The sequence below is a fragment of the Ranitomeya imitator genome, chromosome 3, assembly GCF_032444005.1.
Source record: "Ranitomeya imitator isolate aRanImi1 chromosome 3, aRanImi1.pri, whole genome shotgun sequence".
Lineage (NCBI taxonomy): Eukaryota > Metazoa > Chordata > Amphibia > Anura > Dendrobatidae > Ranitomeya > Ranitomeya imitator.
In genome coordinates, this window is record NC_091284.1 from 423,741,059 (window position 1) to 423,764,398 (window position 23,340).

At 42.4% G+C, this 23,340-nt stretch overlaps 1 protein-coding gene across 5 annotated transcripts in view; it reads right to left on the reverse strand.

Moving 5' to 3' along the window:
- BCAS3 (BCAS3 microtubule associated cell migration factor) overlaps positions 1 to 23,340 on the reverse strand; it is a 1,718,074-nt gene that overhangs the window by 1,080,077 nt on the left and 614,657 nt on the right. For all 5 annotated transcript variants that reach the window (XM_069757219.1, XM_069757222.1, XM_069757218.1 and 2 more), the window contains one exon: positions 12,114 to 12,378. In XM_069757219.1, coding sequence (XP_069613320.1) covers positions 12,114 to 12,378 — 265 coding nt within the window. The remainder of the gene's footprint in view (positions 1 to 12,113; positions 12,379 to 23,340) is intronic.

Consider the following 23,340-nt stretch of genomic DNA (forward strand, 5'->3'; position numbering starts at 1 on the left):
TGTAGTATCTGCCTGCACGAAAAAACACAGGAAACTAAATTTTAATATTTAGAGAAAAAAAAAGGAGAGGCATAAACGTCAAGGTAACTTTTCAGCATCCACGAGGTGTATGGGGTCTATGGGTCAGATATATACATGAGGAGCTTTTCCTTATGTAACAGATACCTTCCACACAATGTGAACAGACCCTTATTCTATCAAATGTCAACTGCTGTGTGACATTTTTAATAAGTGTATTATAAGCAGCGCTAATATCAAGTGACATTTTCAAAATAACAATTTCAGGCAAAAATACACTGAAACCGATACTACAAATTTAGCCAATGATTTACACCTATTTCAGAAAGGCACCTCTGGCATATGTCATGTGTCCAGTGTTTCAGTGTGCAGCAGACAAAATGGAATTTTGGTCTTGAGTTACAGTATTCAAAACGATTTATTACACAGAAAAGCAAACTGCTTTTTCTCTGGATTAATCAATGTGAAATAGTCACAGGTCGTTTGCTACATATTTAATGTAAAATCTACTTAAAACTTCAAATATATTTAGGAATCCTGGAACAGTAATAATCTCCTGTAACATCCTCTGACAAAAAACAGACGCAAAGGGATGAAAGGTGTACCCCGGTACTTCCGTCCTGAACTCTCTGTGATGTCAGACACAGCACAATGACTACATCTGTTGCCCTAATTATTTACAGACCATGTCTGTCTCAGCCGTTCTGCGTCCCGTATTAAATTTCATATTTGTAATATGAACTATTGACAAAATGCAAAATAAATCACAAAGTAAACACACCTTTTCTCTGTACATTATCTACATTAATGGAGCATCATTTTGCTCCATAGAGTCAGTTAAATATAATATCTATGTTAGGAAGCCTTCACACACAGCGTATTCTCTTTGGGCATTTTTGTGTCAGCACTTCATTGTTTTTCTGTTTAACCGGCATTTTTTTTTCACATACAGCTCATGTAATTGTATTTTAAAGCCTGGAATCATGACTTGTAGTGAAGAAAATAAATGCAACACAATTTTAAAAGCTGAAAAAAAAATTGTGCACTATAACATTATGGGCCAATTTATTAAAGCTAAATTTAAAAAAAGTTCATATTAGACAGTCGTATAGTGCACCAAATTTTTCAAAGTTTCATGTGCCATTTGATAATTTTTGTACATCTTTACAGAGTTTAATGTAAATTTACACATTTTATTAATTGGTTTATTTTGGTCCGCCAAGGGTGCAATTAGGGCACACAGGTTCACAATTTATGCCATGCTATTTTCTATACTAATGCGCTCAGTGTGAAAAACAAGATAATAATATAATAAAAATGTTCTTGTTTTTCACACTGAGAGCATTACTTCTTCAACTGGCTAACACGATACCAAACCCCTTTTTTTCTTTTAACTTTTCTGTACTCACTTACCAATAGGTCATACCACCTTGTCAAGCATGACAGAAATGTGTTTAAAACACATAATAAAGGTGGTCCAAAGCATGAAACAGATTTTTTGCCACAAATTAGGGCTGTTTTCCTTCTAATATAGCTTAGGAAATCAGCCGAATCAAATGTAAAAATTGAAAAAAAACAAAGAGATTTGTTTCGAGATCCGTATTTACAATAATTTGGTCTTTTAACACAGCCCTCTTCTGTTTTACAGGGGTTGTCCAGGCTTGGGGTTCAAGACTGCAGTCACTAAATGTGCATGCAGACTTGTAAATCCTAACAGCGCATACACTGCGAGCTCTTATGATTCTCCAGTGCCAGCGCCGGAAGCGGGCAGAAGCATGACCGCAAGCAGGGCCGGACTGGCCATCGGGCACTTCTGACAAATGCCAGAAGGGCCGGTGCCAGTAGTGGGCCGCTCGATCACCCCCCCCGCCGTCAGATTAAACTATACCGGCGTCTATGACACCGGTACAGTTGAATGCAATGATGGAGGAGAGAGCGTCTACAGACGCTCCCCCTCCCATCATTCCCTGCTGTGCCTCTGACACTGCGGGTGCGCAATGATGTCATATCATCGCGCACCTGCTGTGTCCCGGGCAGACTGCAGCCGCTGAGACAGGAGCAGGAAGCAAAAAGGGGCACGAGGAGAGGTGAGGAGTGTGTTGTTGTTTTTTTCTTTACTGGACTGTGGGGCCATTCTCGGGGGGGAGGAGGAGAAGAGATGCGGGCTGTGCTATATACTACTGTGTGGGCTGTGCTGTATATAGTACTGTGTGGGCAGTGCTGTATATAGTACTGTGTGGGCTGTGCAGTATATAGTACTCTGTGGACTATGCTGTATATAGTACTGTGTGGGCAGTGCTGTATATACTACTGTGTGGGCTGTGCTGTATATAGTACTGTGTGGGCTGTGCTGTATATACTACTGTGTGGGCTGTGCTGTATATAGTACTGTGTGGGCTGTGCTGTATACTACTGTGTGGTATGTGCTGTATACTACCGTGTGGGCTGTGCTGTATACTACTACGCGGGCTGTGCTGTATACTACTACGCGGGCTGTGCTGCATACTACTACTGTGTGGGCTGTGCTGTATATACTACTGTGTGGGCTGTGCTGTATATACTGCTATGTGGGCTGTGCTGTATACTACTATGTGGGCTGTGCTGTATAGTACTGTGTGGTCTGTGCTGTATACTACTGTGTGGGCTGTGTTGTATACTACTGTGTGGGCTGTGCTGTATACTGCTGTGTGGGCTGTGTTATCTACTACGCGGGCTGTGCTATATTATGCAGGCTGTGCTATATACTATGCGGGTAGTGCTATATACTATGCGGGCTTTGCTATATACTATGGGGAGTATATTATATTCTATGGGGGAGGCCATGTTATGTACTATGTGGCTGTGTTATATACTATTGTGGGGGTATATTATATTCTATGGGGGAGGCTGTGTTATATACTATGGGGGCTGCATTATATTCTATTGGGGCTACATTATATATTATGGGGAGGTGGGCTGTATTATATTCTATGGGGGTTACATTATACTCTGGGGTGGCTGCATTATACTCTGTGGGGTGGCTGCATTATACTCTGGGGTGGCTGCATTATACTCTGTAGGGTGGTGGCTGCATTATACTATATGTGGGCTGCATTATACTGTATCGAGGACTATGGGGAACACGTTATACTATATGAAGAACTATAGGGTGCATTATACTACGGGAAGTGAATTGTACTACATGGATGACTATGGCGGTGCATTATACTAAATGGAGCACTATGAGGAGTGTATTATGCTATATGGAGGACTATGAGGAGTGTATTATACTTTGTGGAGGACTGAGCAGTGTATTTTAATATATGGAGGACTATAGGAAGTGTATTATACTATATGGAGAACTGTGGAGCACATTATAATATATGGAGGACTATGGGGTGTATTTTACTAAACAAGTAAAATGCTGCATATTCAGATTGTTTTTGCTGGAACAAAAAGAATTGTTCTCAGGAGCACATCGCCGGTGTAAACTATAGATGTGCTGCTGATAACATGATACTGTATGGGGATCTGTTAGTGATCTGTTAGTGATCTATTAGTGATCGTTCTGTCCCATCATTATTCCTCAGGTGGTAAAAAGAGGCCGGGAAACAAGCGTTGAACAACTTCAGTATTGTCGATCAAACTCATTTAGCGGCCTGAACTCAGCGCACGTAAATACAACTAAAATGCTTTTGTGTGATGTGCAATATGTTAGCATTTGGGGCCCCATTTTAAACTTTGCCTAGGGCCCCACTTTGCCTAAAACCGGCCCTACCTACAAGTGTACAAAGATATTATACAGTCACCATGTCACAAGTGGGCCTGTGTAACTTCAAATGCCAGGGCTGAATTTTAGTCCCAGTCCAGCCCTGACAGCAAGTATGCGATTTGCATACAGTACAGACCAAAAGTTTGGACACACCTTCTCATTTAAAGATTTTTCTGTATTTTCATGACTATGAAAATTGTAAATTCACACTGAAGGCATCACAACTATGAATTAACACATGTGGAGTTACATACTTAGCAAAAAAGTGTGAAACAAATGAAAATATGTCTTATATTCTAGGTTCTTCAAAGTAGCCACCTTTTGCTTTGATGACTGCTTTGCACACTCTTGGCATTCTCTTGATGAGCTTCAAGACATAGTCACCGGAAATGGTTTTCACTTCACAGGTGTGCCCTGTCAGGTTTAATAAGGGGTATTTCTTGCCTTATAAATGGGGTTGGGACCATCAGTTATGTTGAGCAGAAGTCTGGTGGATACACAGCTGATAGTCCTACTGAATAGACTGTTAGAATTTCTATTATGGCAAGAAAAAAGCAGCTAAGTAAAGAAAAACGAGTGGCCTTTATTACTTTAAGAAATGAAGGTCAGTCAGTCCGAAAAATTGGGAAAACTTTGAAAGTGTCCCCAAGTGCAGTTGCAAAAACCATCAAGTGCTACAAAGAAACTGGCTCACATGAGGACCACCCCAGGAAAGGAAGAACAAGAGTCCCCTCTGCTTCTGATAAGTTTATCCGAGTCACCAGCCTCAGAAATCGCAGGTTAACAGCAGCTCAGATTAGAGACCAGGTCAATGCCACTCAGAGTTCTAGCAGCAGACACATCTCTACAACAACTGTTAAGAGGAGACTTTGTGCAGCAGGCCTTCATGGTAAAATAGCTGCTATGAAAACACTGCTAAGGACAGGCAACAAGCAGAAGAGACTTGATTGGGCTAAATAACACAAGGAATGAACATTACACCAGTGGAAATCTGTGCTTTGGTCTGATGAGTCCAAATTTGAGATCTTTAGTTCCAACCACCGTCTCTTTGTGCGATGCAGAAAAGGTGAACGGATGGACTCTACTTACCTGGCTCCCACCGTGAAGCATGAAGGAGGAGGTGTGATGGTGTGACAGTGTTTGTTGGTGACACTGTTGGGGATTTATTCAAAATTGAAGGCATACTGAACCAGCATGGCTACTACAGCATCTTGCAGTGGCATGCTATTCCATCTGGTTTGAGTTTAGTTGGACCATCATTTATTTTTCAACAGGACAATGACCCCAAACACACCCCCAGGCTATGTAAGGGCTATTTGACCAAGAAGAAGAGTGATGGGGTGCTATGCCAGAAGACCTGGCCTCCACAGTCACCAGACCTGAACCCAACTGAGATGATTTGGGGTTAGCTGGACCGCAGAGTGAAGGCAAAAGGGCCAACAAGTGCTAAGCATCTCTGGGAACTTCTTCAAGATTTATGGAAGATCATTTCCGGAGACTACCTATTGAAGCTCATCAAGAGAATGCCTAGAGTGTGAAAAGTAGTCATCAAAGCAAAAGGTGGCTACTTTGAAGAACCTAGAATATAAGACATACTTTCAGTTCTTTTTTTTGTTAAATATATAATTCCACATGTGTTAATTCATAGTTTTGATGCCTTCAGTGTGAATTTACAATTTTCATAGTCATGAAAACACAGAAAAATCTTTAAATGAGAAGATGAGTCCAAACTTTGGTCTGTACTGCATATTCGGTCATGTGCCGACTAAACGTGCGCACAGATTTGCTCAATACAATTGAATTTAGCAGGGCTGGCACGTGAGCAGAAGGATGCAAGTCTCATGTTTGTGGTTACATGACTGACCTGTTCCCAGCACCGGAATCCTGTCAGTGCAAACTGGGAAGACTCACAAATCTGCAGTCAAATGGGTTGACTGCAGCCTTGAACCCAAAGAATGGTCAACTCCTTTCCATTTCAAAACATTTCCCATTTGATAGTACATACCAGTCCTTACCAGTCCTTACTTCAATCCTGGCAAACTAATAGCTAGAAACCCAGAATGGTTGTATAGCATTGTATTATGACAGAATGCAACAGCATATAAGTGTTATATTTATACTATGCAGTTTAAGGGGTAAAGTTTCTACAGAGTGAAAAGTTTGCGAAGGGAGTCTTACCGGCAATGAAATGCTACAATGGGAAATTAAAAAGGTTGTCCACTACTAGAAAACCCCTTCTCAATCAGAATGTTTGCCTACATCAAAATAAAAACACCTATACTCACCTCCCGTGCTGAGTCCTTCCCGTTGTGTCGGCACTTGCATTCCAATTACTCATATGAGCTCTACGCGCAATCAGCGCTGGTGTCACTGTCCCAGCTTTCGACATAATCAAGAGGAAATCAAGAGGGCGTTTTGAGAGCAGCCGGAGCTCTCACTTCCTCTTAATTATTTATATATCTGGAGGCAGGGACAGCAACACCGACGCTGATTGGGAGCAGAGCTCACATGACATAACCTCATGTGAGTCCCAGGAATGCAAGTGTTGACACCATTGGAACAGAAATGGCATGGGAAGTGAGTACAAGTGTTTTATTTTAACGGGGGCCAGCACTCAGATTGAGAAGGGGTTGTCATAGTAACATAGTAACATAGTAACATAGTTAGTAAGGCCGAAAAAAGACATTTGTCCATCCAGTTCAGCCTATATTCCATCATAATAAATCCCCAGATCTACGTCCTTCTACAGAACCTAATAATTGTATGATACAATATTGTTCTGCTCCAGGAAGACATCCAGGCCTCTCTTGAACCCCTCGACTGAGTTCGCCATCACCACCTCCTCAGGCAAGCAATTCCAGATTCTCACTGCCCTAACAGTAAAGAATCCTCTTCTATGTTGGTGGAAAAACCTTCTCTCCTCCAGACGCAAAGAATGCCCCCTTGTGCCCGTCACCTTCCTTGGTATAAACAGATCCTAGTAGTGGATAACATCTTTAAATAAGAGGTCATTTGCATATTCACATTATGTTTATCATGTTCCTCTCTTTGATGTTGCAAAAATTAACATATTGCTAATTCTACTTTTGTATTAAAACAAAATGTCAATATACTGTTATAATGTTTCAGTAGATATAGCCATAATGTGACGAAAGCAACTAAAGAATGGTCAGCTCATGTCTCTTAACTGTTTGGCATGTTTCGAAACAATTATAGAACCAGAAACACATGGGCTACTTGCACACTGAACAAGTCTGTAAGAACATGTTCACACACACCACCAAGAAACATGAAGACACAAAAGAGCACAGTGAGGTAAAAAATACTCTGTTGTAAAAAAAAATCACAGTAATAAGCAAGTGCTAGTCTAAAGATGGAAAAAAAACAGGGTATTTAGTTGATGCGTTTTTTTGTCTTCATGTTTCGAAACAAGAAGCAGTTAAAAGACACTCGAAATGTGGTATCCAGGTACCCATTCTACTGCTGCTGAATGAGGCAGTTGTCGTGTGGCAGTAGATTTGTTTCAGTGTGTCAGAATTAGTTTTGTCACTGTGAGTTAGAATATGTAATACATTGCATTGTATACCGACGACTCATAAATGTGCTTTGCTGCCATCTACTGTCCAATGTGTGTATATGAAATTTAACCCCTTAGTGATTGAGCCAATTTGCAGCTTAATGACCAAGCAATTTTTTACAATTCTGATCACTGTCACTTTATGTGGTTATAACTCTGGAACGCTTCAACGGATCCCACTGATTCCGAGACTATTTTTTCGTGACATATTGTACTTCGTGTTAGGGGTAAAATTTATTTGATATGGCTTGTGTTCATTTATGAAAAAAACAGAAATATGGTGAAAATTTTGCAATTTTCAAACTTTGAATTTCCATGCCCTTAAATCAGAGAGTTGTGTCACACAAAATACTTAATAAAATTTCCCACATGTCTACTTTACATCAGCACAATTTTGGAAACAATTTTTTTTTGTTAGGATGTTATAAGGGTTAAAAATTTACAAAACCATTTTTTTTAGGAACCACCTCATATTTGAAGTGACTTTTGGGGGTCAATATAACAGAAAATACCCAAAGTGACACCATTCTAAAAACTGCACCCCTTAAGGTGCACAAAACCACATTCAAGAAGTTTATTAACTCTTCAGGTGCTTCACGAGAACTAAAGTAATGTGGAAGGAAAAATTAACATTTTACTTTTTTCATAAAAAAATAACTTTGAAACTAGTTTGTTTTTATTTCCACAAGGGTATCCGGAGAAAATGGACTACAAAATTTGTTGTACAATTTCTCCTGAGTACGCCGATACCCCATATGTGGGGAAAAGCCAACGTTTGGGTGCATGGCAGTGCTCAGAAGTGAGGGAGCACCATTTGACTTTTTGAACGCAAAATTGGCTAGAATCAATGATGGTGCCATGTCGGGGTTTGGAGACTCCGATGTACCTAAACAGTTAAAACCCTCCAATTCTAACTCCAACCCTAACCCCAACACACCCTTAACCCTAATCCAAACCCTAGCCATAACCCTAGCCTCAGCCCAAACCCTAGCCCAACTCTAACCCAAAAGGAAAAATGGAAATACATTTATTTTTTTTATTTCATTATTTTCCATATCTAAGGGGGAGATAAAAGGGGGTTTTATTTACTATTTTTTTTATTTTGATCACTGTGATATTGTCTATCATAGTAATCAAAATGAACCAAAAGGAAAATGTTCCTATTGTTGCAGTGCACCTGCCATTTTCTCCAGGAAGAAGACTTCAGGGGACATCACAGGGGATTCCTGGACTCCAGAGGAACAGGGGGCGATCGGGCGACCAGGGGACCCTATTTCTCTCTCCTCTGAAGTGTGATCACATCAGTGGAGAAAGAAATTGAATGGAAAATCTGACTTTTTTTTTTGGCGCCGTTAATAATGGTGATCGCAACACCGGGGTCGGTAAAAACCAACCCGAATCATGTTCTCTGGGGTCTCAGCTACCTCCAGTAGCCGAGACCCTGGAGAAATTCCGACTCTGGGGGCGGTATACACTTTTTCCACAGCGCCGATAACTAACGCCGCTGTGGTTTAAGTACCCTTAATTGTCGCTATCAAAGGCGTATTGTCAATCATTAAGGGGTTATGTGATTATTCTCCCCACAACAAGCTGCCATACAAACAGCTGTGAGCAGCCTCCCAGCTCAGGGCTCACACAGACTTCCTAAGGTAACTTTCAGCTCAGGACTCACACGTCCTGAGATAACGTCCAGTTCTGGGCAGTTCAGGCTGCCTGAGGGAGCAAACACTACTGCTCCCAGCATAGTTTTCCATGGGAGTCCATGCTGAGGGAATATCTTTCTCCATATAATCTCCTCCACAAAGGATCAAAGCCTCATCCTGTCAGGAGAGATAAAGCTGCATATGTGCTCTCCTGCATTCTGGTTAGTTTGCTTCCCACCAGGAACAGATCCACGAGGCTGCCACGCCACTGACTTTGCTTAACCTACCCCCTGCGAAAGGGAATGGGAGGCTCAAAACTGTGAGTACTTCCACACTTTATTGTGTTTCCACAAAGAGCCCATCTGTGAAGGTCCCTCCATCAGTGTTATATTTCTTGGACTGCACATAGCACTTCTGCTAATAGCAAGAGAAGATAACTCTGCTCCTGCTGCCCTAATGGGCCATAACCTCGCTTTTCTCATGAGGAGAGAATCATTACTTTCGTATGCACAATATACTGTGAACTTTGCTTTTAAGAGAGAGACTGCACCCCGTTACCTCTTTCAGTAAAACTGTCATGTATATAAGTACACCTGCGTGTCTGGCTGCTTGAGACTGCACAAACACCACGGGTGCTCCAAAACCTGCACCCAGACACAACCGCTACAGGAGTGCCCCAGGGGTTCTATACCATCCACCAGTGCTACCTCCCACTACTGACAATTGTTGTGGACTCAAGGGAAGTGTTGAGGAGTCCAGCATCCCACTATAGCTACTGTGACATCATTATCTGCTTCCAGTGGGAGTACATGCCCCAGCTGGCCATTTTGCAACATCTGGTGCCTACCCAGTGGCCCACCACAAAAAGATTGAACATTATCTACAGCAAGCTGTTTTACATAGGAATATTCATTTTTATGAGCATTGTTGGAGCTCTTTTTTAGGCGAGTTTTGGAGAAGATCTGTCTGAAAGGGACATCATGAGCACTTATTGTAAGAACATACAATCCTGGAGTCTTTTATTGGTCCACGGGCTGACAAATATAACCATAAGCCTTCGCAGTCCTGTCATGGGAGTCTAAGATTGGAGGACAAGGGGGATGTCCAACCTTTTTTTAATCACTTGTGCTGTTCTCACAGTTGACTGTCACATCAATGGTCTCAAATAGTCAGGATCAGTATTATCTCAACTCTCGGCTATTTTCATGATAGGCTGACAATCACAGTCTTCCTGTGCTGTGATGGTAAAAGCTTTTGTGGCCATGGCATCACTCTGCCATACATTTCCACAATTGGCTCGCAAAATCTTGCTTCCAGCATCATAAATATTAAATAGCTACCGTATATACTCGAGAATAAGCCGAGATTTTCAGCCCAAATTTTTGGGCTGAAAGTGCCCCTCTCGGCTTATACTCGAGTCACGGTCGGCGGCAGGGTCGGCGGGTGAGGGGGAGAGAGGACTGTCGCATACTCACCTGGTCCTGGCGCTCCTGGAGCTCCCCCTGCCTGTCCCATGGTCTTTGGGTGCTGCAGCTCTTCCCCTGTTCAGCGGTCACGTGGGACCGCTCATTAAAGTTATGAATATGGACTCCACTCCCATAGGGGTGGAGCCGCATATTCATTCCTCTAATGAGCGGTAACGGTGACCGCTGACAGAGGAAGAGGCTGCAGTGCCCGGAGACCATCTCTCCGGGATAAGGAGCCAGGGACGCCGGGAGCAGGTAAGTAGGTCATATTTACCTGTCCACGTTCCACCCGCCGGGCGCCGCTCCGTCTTTCCGTCCTCTGCACTGAATGTTCAGGTCAGAGGGCGCGATGACGTATTAGTGTGCGCGCCGCCCTCTGCCTGAAGTCAGTGCGGAGAGACGGGACGCTGAGGAGCTGCGGGCAGCAAGAGAGGTGAGTATGTCATTTTTTTTTTATAGCAGCAGCATTATATATGGCACAGCTTTATATGGAGCATCTATGGGGCCATAATGAACGGTGCAGAGCATTCTATATGGCACAGTTTTATATGGAGCATCTATGGGGCCATAATCAACGGTGCAGAGCATTCTATATGGCACAGCTTTATATGGAGCATCTATGGGGCCATAATCAACGGTGCAGAGCATTCTATATGGCACAGCTTTATATGGAGCATCTTATGGGGCAATAATGAACAGTATGGAGCATTATATGTGGCACAGTTTTATATGGAGCATCTATGGGGCAATAATGAAATGTTGGGAGCATTATATGTGGCACAGTTTTATATGGAGCATCTCTGGGGAAATAATGAAATGTATGGAGCATTATATGTGGCACAGCTTTATATGGAGCATCTTATGGGGCAATAATGAACGGTATGGAGCATCTATTTTTATTTTTGAAATTCACCGGTAGCTGCTACATTTCCTACCCTAGGCTTATACTCGAGTCAATAAGTTTTCCCAGTTTTTTGTGGCAAAATTAGGGGGGTCGGCTTACACTCAGGTAGGCTTATACTCGAGTATATACGGTAATAGTTTTATTCCATAAAAATCCTTTTCTTTTACTTTGCTGTCAGTTATGTCACAAAAGTATAGGTTCTATTCTCTGTGCACTAAATCAGTCAGTAGAAATTACTATTGTCATTCTCATCACTGTCAATAACTGTGATGGTTGAGGCATCCTTGAACCTTATTGAGTACAAAAACTTGGGCCTCCCCATTCTCAGATGCAGTGGGGTTGGGGACTCGGGTTGAACGTCCACTATGCACTATGCCGATAGAACATTAGATTGTGATTTATGTGACAATTTATAAATGACAGCTTCATATTTAATGCACTTACAAACACATATGCATACTTGGAATCTGGAACCTCTTTCTTTCTACATGCTTAAAATATTTCAAAGCATTAGCATTTTACCAAGCTTTTATAACTGTATGAATGCTGTAACTACTTCAAGCTGATTTCTGTATGTTTTGAGTAAAAATAAAAATAGATTTTTTTCCTGCTGACTGGTGTGAAAAAGAGGATTTCCAGCTGCATCTGAAAGTGGTCAAGCTTAAATAGCTACAAACTATAGTAAGCCGTTTTCAAGAACATAGTGAATGCCCACCCACGAAGAAGTGCGGCCACAGTCATACTATATACTTACCATGTAAGGGAGAACCAGATGGACTGCTGGACAAACCTGGCACAGGACTGCATCTGCCCCCTTGCTTTGAAGTGAGCTCCTGCTCAATCTCTTCAAGGCCTGCACTTTTCTGAAAGCGACTCATACGGTTTACCACGCGGGGAGACATATGTGTCCGGACACATGGCTGACCACCATAAGGGTTTATTGGGAATACGTGGGAAGTGCCACGAAGAGTGCTAACCACCACCCATCGGCAGTCATGGCTGAAGCAAATGTCCTGAACCTGAAACAAAACACAAGTAATAATTAATGCTTAAAAATTGTAAGCAGCCCAAACCAGGTACTCTTCAGTGAATAACTTCCTAAACAACTTTACATACATATGTTGTCACTCATCCCAAAATGTTACTGCATAAAACTGAGTTATGTTTATTGGAGAAATAATTGAAACATATTACAAACATATGATCGCCTAGCAAATGAATCCATTCTTTCATTAGAATTCAATACAGATCATTCTTATGAAAAGTACAAATCACAAACGCAAACACAAAAATATTAATTGTTTTGTTATACAAAAACATCAGAGAGATCAAACATACGGTAAGCATTGCCTCTCAGAAAAATGACAAGATTGCCATAGACTTTGATTTGGAAAGGCAAAGTGACCACCACTTCAGTACGGTATATACAAGTGTCACTCTTCAGCAGCACAGGACAAGAGCCTGGAGTTAGAAAACTGCAGCACGGGCAATTTGTGATACTCTGAAAAGTGCCCATCAAGGGTATGTGCACACATTTAGGCCCCATGCACGAGTTCAATATTTGGTGAATTTTTTACCTCAGTATATGTAAGCCAAAACCTGGAGTGGAACAATCAGAGGAAAAGTATAATAGAAACACGTCGCCACTTCTGTATTTATCACCCACTCCTGGGATTGGCTTACACATACGGAGGTAAAAAACCTACCAAATACTGAGGTAAAATACCGACCAAATACTGACTGTGTGCATGTGACCTTATGCTACGTTCCAACAATGAGCTTTTGGTGAGTTTCTGAGATTGCAGATTTTCTGCATATATTAGATAAATTAGGTTACACATTTTTAAAGCTGCAGTTTTTGTCTCTTTTTGGTACATCATGTTTTTAAATAAAGCTGCATTGATTTTGATACATCCTGGTAGCTGTATTTGACAAAATGTTATTGATACAGTCATGTGTGGATTACATGTGTTTCGATGCATGTCTGCCATGGAAACACCCTCTAACACATTGCATTTTTTGCCTCGGATTTTCCACGTCTAATGCAAGTCTATGGGAAAATCTGCACATAAAACTTAGCGTATAGGAAAGAGAAATTCACATCTTGCGTATCTGAAACAGGCACAAGTCAGTTTACCCAGAGCAAAAAAGAAGCACAGAAAGCGTGAAATTTCTATAAATCCCATTCACTTTGCTAAGACTGTATGACACTGCATTTTTGACACAGTGAAAATACAGTATGTAGTGTCCAAACACTCACCAAAAACTCATTGTGGGTACACAGCCGAAACAGGGAAAATGGTCCATAACAAACATGTGTTTTTTTATTCATTTTTTTTTCCTATTTGTTGGAATGGGTCAAAAACATAGCAAAAACACTGAATTAACGTTGTGTAGATTTCAAACTGCTTAAAATCTGCAAGAAAAATAATATGCAACATGTGCATGAGGTTTCAGATATCTCTTTCACTTTGCTAGGATATATTTTTGCATTTTTCGCAGAAAAAAAACATGAGGAAAAAAACACAGCAAAAATGTGGTGTGTGCACATACCCTTTCAGGGGTTTTCCACACATAAAATCTTTTAAAATTGTGCCGTCATAAACATAACATAATAAGCTTTGTAATATGCTCACTCTTCGAGTGGTGCATTGCTCGCTGCTACTGTTCATGTTCCTTACTGCAGTGTTCCTCAACTCTAGTCCTCAAGGCTCACAGATCAGGTTTCCAGGATTTCCATAGTATTGTACAGGTAAAAATTCCATGACCTCTACAATACTAAGGAAATCCTGAAAACGTAACCTGTTGGAGGTCCTTGAGCAATAGAGCTGAGGAATACCGCCCTAATAAACTTCAGTTTACTTGTCCTTCCCAGTTAAGACATGGACGCAAGAGAATTAGTGCCGTAGTGACATTACCATGATTGATATTTCATAGCAGCGGCCCATGGTTGGTCAGTTTAGACCAGGGGTGGGCAATTAATTTTCCCGAGGGGCCACATGAGAGACAAAGACTGTTGTGGAGGGCCGAACCAATAGGCTGAAATTAATTCTGCTCAATATTAATATCGCTATTTTATAATTATTATAAAGTTGTGGCCAAAAGTATTGACACCCCTACAATTCTGTCAGATAATACTCATTTTCTTCCTGAAAATGATTGCAATCACAAATTCTTTGGTATTATTATCTTTATTTAATTTCTCTTAAATGAAAAAACACAAAAGAGAATGAAGCAAAAAGCAAAACATTGATAATTTCACACAAAACTCCAAAAATGGGCCAGACAAAAGTATTGGCACCCTCAGCCTAATACTTGGTTGCACAACCTTTAGCCAAAATAACTGTGACCAACCGCTTCCGGTAACCATCAATGAGTTTCTTACAATGCTCTGCTGGAATTTTAGACCATTCTTCTTTGGCAAACTGCTCCAGCTCCCTGATATTTGAAGGTTGCCTTCTCCAAACTGCTATTTTTAGATCTCTCCACAGGTGTTCTATGGGATTAAGGTCTGGACTCATTGCTGGCCACCTTAGAAGTCTCCAGTGCTTTCTCTCAAACTATTTTCTAGTTCTTTTTGAAGTGTGTTTTGGGTCATTGTCCTGCTGGAAGACCCATGACCTCTGAGGGAGATCCAGCTTTCTCACACTGGGCCATATATTATGCTGCAAACTTTGTTGGTAGTCTTCAGACTTCATAATGCCATGCACACGTTCCAGCTGTCCAGTGCCAGAGACAGCAAAACAACCCCAAAACATCAGGGAACCTCTGCCATGTTTGACTGTAGGGGTCGTGTTCTTTTCTTTGAATGCCTCTTTTTTCTCTCCTGTAAACTCTATGTTGATGCCTTTTCCCAGAAAGCTCTACTTTTGTCTCATCTGACCAGAGAACATTCTTCCAGAACGTTTTAGGCTTTTTCAGGTAAGTTTTGGCAAACTTCAGCCTGGCTTTTTTATGTCTCGGGGTAAGAAGTGGGGTCTTCCTGGGGCTCCTACCAAACAGTCCCTTTTCATTCAGACGCCGACGGATAGTACGGGTTGACACTGTTGTACCCTCGGATTGCAAAGCAGCTTGAACTTGTTTGGATGTTAGTCGAGGTTCTTTATCTATCACCAGCACAATCTTGCGTTGAAATCTCTTGTCAATTTTTCTTTTCCGTCCACATCTAGGGAGGTTAGCCACAGTGCCATGGGCTTTAAACTTCTTGATGACACTGTGCACGGTGGACACAGGAACATTCAGGTCATTGGAGATGGACTTGTAGCCTTGAGATTGCTCATGCTTTCTCACAATTTGGTTTCTCAAGTCCTCAGACAGTTCTTTGGTCTTCTTTCTTTTCTCCATGCTCAATGTGGTACACACAAGGACACAGGACAGAGGTTGAGTTAACTTTAATCCATGTCAACTGGCTGTAAGTGTGATTTAGTTATTGCCAACACCTGTTAGGTGCCACAGGTAAGTTACAGGTGCTGTTAATTACACAAAATAGAGAAGCATCACATGATTTTTTGAACAGTGCCAATACTTTTGTCCACCCTCTTTTTTATGTTTGGTGTGGAATTATATCTAATTTGGCTTAAGGACAATTCTTTTTGCGTTTTTTCATTTAAGACAAATTAAATGAAGATTATAAGTACAAAGAATTTGTGTTTGCAATCATTTTCAGGAAAAAACTGAGTATTATCTGACAGAATTGTAGGGGTGTCAATACTTTTGGCCACAACTGTATTATTGATAATTAAAATAATATTAATTGTATCACTTAATATTGAGCAGAATTAAGTATGCTGACATCCCCCTATATATCGTTTGAACCCGAGCACAGCCCCTTCTGTACACCATATGAGCCTCCCAACAGCCCCTTATATGCGGCATGAGCCCCACACAGCCTCCCTCATATGTGGCATGAGCCCCACACAGCCTCCCCCATATGTGGCATGAGCCCCACACAGCTTCCCCCATATGTGGCATGAGCCCCACACAGCCTCCCCCATACGTGGCAGGAGCCCCACACAGCCTCCCCCATATGTGCCATGAGCCCCACAGCCTCCCCCATATGTGGCATGAGCCCCACACAGCCTCCCCCATATGTGGCATGAGCCCCACACAGCCTCCCCCATATGTGGCATGAGCCCCACACAGCCTCCCCATATGTGGCATGAGTCCCACACAGCCTCCCCCATATGTGGCATGAGCCCCACGCAGGCTCCCCCATATGTGGCTTGAGCCCCACGCAGCCTCCCCTATATGTGGCATGAGCCCCACACAGCCTACCTATATACACTGCATGAGCCCCCACACAGCCTCCCTATATACACTGCTTGAGCCCTGCACAGCCTCCCTATATACATTGCCTGAGCCCGACAAATCTTCCCTATATGCACTGCATGAGCCCCACACAGCCTCCCTGTATGCACTGCATGAGCCCCACACAGCCACCCTATATGCACTGCATGAGCCCCAAGAAACCTCCCTATATAGACTGCGATCTAAAAGGTAACGTTTCTCCTTATGGAGAGTGACATACCATCTCTGGCTTGTCAAGGTAAGGAGGCTTATTCGCCGTGCAATGCTCCTCTGGAAAATAGAATATGCAAATTGCCTCTTCTGAGAAAAAGAGGACTTAAACTCTATAGCGCCACCTGTTAGAAATAGCGATCCTACAAGTCACAATCAACCCTTTAACGAGTCATGCAATATGACTTAGGATAAAAGCCAAATCAGTATCTCAATTCGCAGACACGGTGTTTCGGGCTGTTGGCCCTCGTCAGTGCGAAGCATGAGAACTAATTTGGCTAGGTGAGAGGCTCTGGACTGGGATCTAAGGGGTAACGTTTCTCCTTATGGAGAGTGACATATCATCTCTGGCTTGTCAAGGTAAGGAGGCTTATTCGCCGTGAAATGCTCCTCTGGGAAATATAATATCCAAATTGTCTCTTCTGAGAAAAAGAGGACTTAAACTCTATAGAGCCACCTGTTGGAAGTAGCGATCGTACAAGTCACAATCAACCCTTTAACGAGTCGTGCAATATGACTTAGGATAAAAGCCAAATCAGTATCTCAATTCGCAGACACGGTGTTTCGGGCTGTTGGCCCTCATCACTGCGAAGCATGAGAACTAATTTGGCTAGGTGAGAGGCTATGGACTGGGATCTAAGGGATAATGTTTCTCCTTATGGAGAGTGACATACCATCTCTGGCTTGTCAAGGTAAGGAGGCTTATTCGCCGTGCAATGCTCCTCTGGGAAATATAATATTTATATTATAGCCAAATTAGTTCTCATGCTTCGCACTGACGAGGGCCAACAGCCCGAAACATCGTGTCTGCGAATTGAGATATTGATTTGGCTTTTATCCTAAGTCATATTGCACGACTCATTAAAGGGTTGATTGTGACTTGTAGGATCGCTACTTCCAACAGGTGGCGCTATAGAGTTTAAGTCCTCTTTTTCTCAGAAGAGGCAATTTGCATATTATATTTCCCAGAGGAGCATTGCACCGTGAATAAGCCTGAATATTGCACGACTCGTTAAAGGGCTGATTGTGACTTGTAGGATCGCTATTTCTAACAGGTGGCGCCATAGAGTTTAAGTCCTCTTTTTCTCAGAAGAGGCAATTTGCATATTATATAGACTGCATGAGCCCTACACAGCCCTGAACACCACCATGTTCAGCATGTCGCCCCCATATGTAGCACCATGTGCAGCTGTGCAGCATGTCACCCCCTATATGCAGCACGATGTCATCCCCATATGCTGCACCATGTCACCCACCCATGTGCAGCACTATGACACCCACCCATATGCAGCACCATGTCACCCCCATGTGTGCAGCACCATGTCACCTCCATGTGTGCAGCACCATGTCACCCCCATATGTGCAGCACCATGTCACCCCCCCATGTGTGCAGCACCATGTCACCCATGTGTGCAGCACCATGTCACCCCCATGTGTGCAGCACCATGTCACCCCATGTGTGCAGCACCATGTCACCCCATGTGTGCAGCACCATGTCACCCTATGTGTGCAGCACCATGTTGTCACCCCATGTGTGCAGCAATATGTTGTCACCCCATGTGTGCAGCACATGTCACCCCATGTATGCAGCACTGTCACCCCATGTATGCAGCACATGTCACCCCATGTGTGCAGCACATGTCACCCCATGTGTGCAGCACCATGTCACCACATGTGTGCAGCGCCATGTAACCCCATGTGTGCAACACCATGTGTTCACCCCATGTGTGCAGCACCATGTCACCCCATGTGTGCAGCACCATGTTGTCACCCCATGTGTGCAGCACCATGTTGCCACCCCATGTGTGCAGCACCATGTTGTCACTCCATGTGTGCAGCAACATGTTGTCACCCCATGTGTGCAGCAACATGTTGTCACCCCATGTGTGCAGCAACATGTTGTCACCCCATGTGTGCAGCAACATGTTGTCACCCCATGTGTGCAGCACCATGTCACGCCCATAGACTCCCCATGCCCACCCAAATAGCCCATACACATGAGTAAAAAAAACACATACTCACCTTGGACCCGTTCCTTGGTGCTCTGCTTCTCTCCCTGTCTCCTGTGCATGGACTTTCTGCAGTACACAGCTGACGCGATGAAATGACATCATCGTGTCAGCTGTTTCACAAGATGGTTGGTGGAGGAAGTAGCCGGAGGCCCCTCCTCCACCAAAGGAGTCAGTGACGCAGAGCACATGGAAACAGCGAGCTGGCGGGCATTGTGCGGCCCGTGGACCTCTGATTTCAAGCCTCACAGCCGTTTCGGTCCGCCGGTTGGACTGAGACAGCCAGAGGGTCAGATGTGGCCCGCGGGCTGCACTTTGCCCAGGTCTGGTCTAGACTCATTATGGTCAGTGTTGAAGATTTGAAAACAGGTGAGGGGATGGGGAGAAGTTTTTATAAGGGAGTTTAAATAGTTAGCCATTTCAAAATGTTCTTTTACTTCTTTTAATAGTCAAACATTGAAGAACATTTTTGCATATTTTAGTTTATTATTGATAATAATAATAATGATAATAACATCATCATTATTACTGCTCTGCTTCGCTTCTACTTCTGATTCTTAGAATAAAGAATTATGATTGAATACTATCATTTACAAAAATGTTTACTCAGCAAAAAGATCTCTAATCCCTAGCTTACTATTTCTCCAAAGTAATAATAATAATAAAAAAATAATCTTCCTGAAAGTAAACATAGTTCATTTAACAATTAAACTTCCACAGCTTACAATAAGTGTTTATGTGAACGAATGATTATTTTATCTAGAAACTGAAATATATATATATAGATAAATGCTCCCAAGCTGTGTCTGCCAGGCTTTGTTAACACATAATTGCTTATATTTGTAGGGACCCGCCAACAGATTAGCCATGTGGGCACTAATGGTCTTTCCTTTATCCAGGATATGTCTGTTCACAATAGAGGATGGCAAGTCTCTTGATATTGTACTTCCTAAATACCATAAATGTTCAGTATACAATGCATACTAAAAAAAAAAATTAGTTTTTTTTATTTTAGATTATCTGAAGATGTATGTCAGATCATACCCTATCATCTTAGAACGCATGTATTTGTTTTCATGTGCTTTATTTTTAGTTTAATTAGCAGAGTTGATTTTATGTCCTGTTCATATCATATTAGGGCTGAACATCAGCGGTATCAAGGCAGTACTCCTCAATGTTTGACCTACACAAGTTCCACTGTATAAATATTGAGGATTGTGTTTTACTGCAGTGATCCACTATATAGCAAAATGCAGTTGCTGCTTTCCTTACAGTAAAGAGAAAAAAAAGTATGTTGATGCACACCAGCTTGTTTGATTTTTTTTTTAAGTGAATGGTAGGTGGGGGGTCTATTGTTATTTTCATTGTGTGCCACAAGCTTTCCCTTGCATGCACCAATGCAATAGCAAAATGTAATGTAAACCTAGCTTTATGGAAGCAAAGGCATTAGAGGTTGTCCACTACTTTTACATTAATGGCCTATCCTTAGGATAGGTCATCAATGTCTGATTGGCTGGGGTTCAAAACCCAACCGATCAGCGGTTATCGGTGTCAGAAGCTGCTGGACGAAAGTACTTACTTGTGGAGCTGGCCGTCTACATGCAATGTATACCGCAAGGTACTAGACATCCACCTCCTATTGAATAGGAGATGGATATGCTGTACCAAGCACCGGCCACTACAAGTAGATGGCCAGCTTTGCAAGTAATAATAATAATATAATAATCTTTATTTTTATATAGCGCTAACATATTCCGCAGCGCTTTACAGTTTGCACACATTATCATTGCTGTCCCCGATGGGGCTCACAATCTAAATTCCCTATCAGTATGTCTTTGGAATGTGGGAGGAAACCGGAGTACCCGGAGGAAACCCACGCAAACACGGAGAGAACATACAAACTCTTTGCAGATGTTGTCCTGGGTGGGATTAGAACCCAGGACCCCAGCGCTGCAAGGCTGCTGTGCTATCCACTGCGCCACCGTGCTGCCCACAAGTTCTTCTGGACGGTGGTCGTTGCCACCGATAACAGATGACTATCAAGGGTGCTTGGTGTCTGACCCCGGTTCCATCAGACATTGATGACTTATCCGAAGGATAGGCCATCAATGCAAAAGTAGTGGACAACCTCTTTTATGTTTTGGTAATATTGTATCCAGGCATGACTTTTGTTGAATTTGCAGTGTAAGGTAAGGCTGGGTTCACCCAGAATTTGTCACTTCTATTGTACATCCTTTTCGGCCATGTACGCCAATTGGAGGAAGATATCAACTATGAATGTTCTGTCAATCTCGAACGAGGCAATAATGGCCGAAAATGATGCACAACAGAACACACAAACTCTGTTTGCATTATAATAATAAATGGCCCCGAAGGAGCATAAGCTTAAATCCCATTTTGTGGGGATTCGGACCCAAGTCCCAAAAGAGTGATTGAATGCAGTGGCAAATGCAATAATAACAACCCAGACTAACAGAGACAACAGATCACCAAAATTGATGAAGATGACATAACTTTTAAAGGGAACGTGTCATCAATATTACCTTCATAATAAAGCTGGGAGATAACAAGGATTCCGATATTGACCAAAAATTGATGGTCCCAGCTCACCTTCCACCCTTTCTGCACAGGTTACAGAGTAAGTCCACCAAATTTTCCTTTGGCTCTCATTAGTGATGAGCCAATGTGCTCGGATAACGTCTTATCTGAGGATGCTCGGGTGTTAAACAAGCATCTGGGAGTATTCATATATTAGTATTATTATTTATTATTATTGCACCATTTATTCCATGGTGCTTTACATGTGAGGAAAGGTATACATAATAAAAAAACAATTACAGTAATCTTAAACAATACAAGCCACGACTGGTACAGAAGGAGAGAGGACCCTACCCGCGAGGATTCACAATCTACAAGGGATGTGTGAGGATACAGTAGGTGAGGGTAGAGCTGGTCATGCAGCAGTTTGGTGGTTACTGTAGGTTGTAGGCTTATTGGAAGAGGTAGGTCTTTAGGTTCCTTTTGAAGGTTTCCATGGTAGGCAAGAGTCTGATATGCTTTGGTAGAGAGTTCCAGAGCAGGAGGGATGTGCGGGAGAAATATTTTATGTGATTGTGGAAACAGGAGATAAGAGGGGAGTACAGAAGAAGCTCTTGTGAGGATCGGAGGTTGAGTGCAGGTGAGTACCAGGAGACGAGGTCACAGACGTATGGAGGAGACAGGTTGTGGATGGCTTTGTATGTCATGGTTAAGGTTTTTTAACAGGAGTCTCTGGGTAATGGGGAGCCAGAGCAGGGATTGACAGAAAGGGGTCGGGAATAGCGGGGGGACAGGTGGATTAGTCGGGCAGCAGAGTTTAGAATAGATTGGAAGAGTGCTGTTAGGCAGCCTCAACATATGTGGGGATTGCCTACCAAACAGGCAATCCCAGCATGTGTTGAGGCTGTCTAACAGCCACAAATCATGCAGCCATAGGGACTCAAACATAATATGTGAGCACTCCCAAATGCTAGAATAACACCCGAGCATGCTCGGATAAGACAACCGGTTGTCCCGGTTGCTTGTGCACCTTTTTCTACCATACTTTTTCTTTCCATTAATATGCTTGGATACAGCACTCTATGAGCAGCTAGCTTCTTTAGCAATGGCCTTTTGTGACTTTCCCTCCTTGTGCAGTGTGTCAATGACTGCCTTCTGGACATCTGTCAAGTCAGCAGTCTTCCCCATGATTATGGAGCCTACTGAAACAGACTAAGGGGCCTTTTTTAAACACTTTGGAATCCTTTGCAAGTGTTTTTTGTTAATTATTCTACTTTACTGAAATTTGACTTTTCATTGACTGTAAGCCATAAACATCAACATTAACATAAATAAACACTTGAAATAGATCACTCTGTAATGACTCTTTATAATATATGAGTTTCACTTTTTGTATTGAAGAACTGAAATAAATTAACTTTTTGATGCTATTTTAATTTTGTGAGAAGCACCTGTATATGATCTATATGTAATAAATCTAGAAACCAGAGGCGGACATACCATTGGTGCAACCTATGCATCTACACAGGGGCCCAAGAGATAAGGGGGCCCACTTGTTCCTTCAAAGCAGGTGGAATTGTGCATTATAATGAGATATTGGACTGCAAAGAGCAAATATTTTGTTTTTGCACAGGAGCCCTCTTCTGTCTGTGTCTGCTCCTCCTCATCTGAATAAACAGACTAGAAGAAAGCAACAATATCTTTACTAATAAGTGATGTCTAATAATTTGCCATGAAAAGCAATTTGCTGCCATGTAAAGATCCACTTTAATGATGAGTCAGGGTTCAAGAGGGATACAGCTTGCGCACACAATACTGACCTGGAAACACACTGATGAATAGACATTCTTAGCAATCATAATATACAATGGCAGCATACTGCACGGCTCTAAATTGGGCTCCCCTGATATTTTCCAA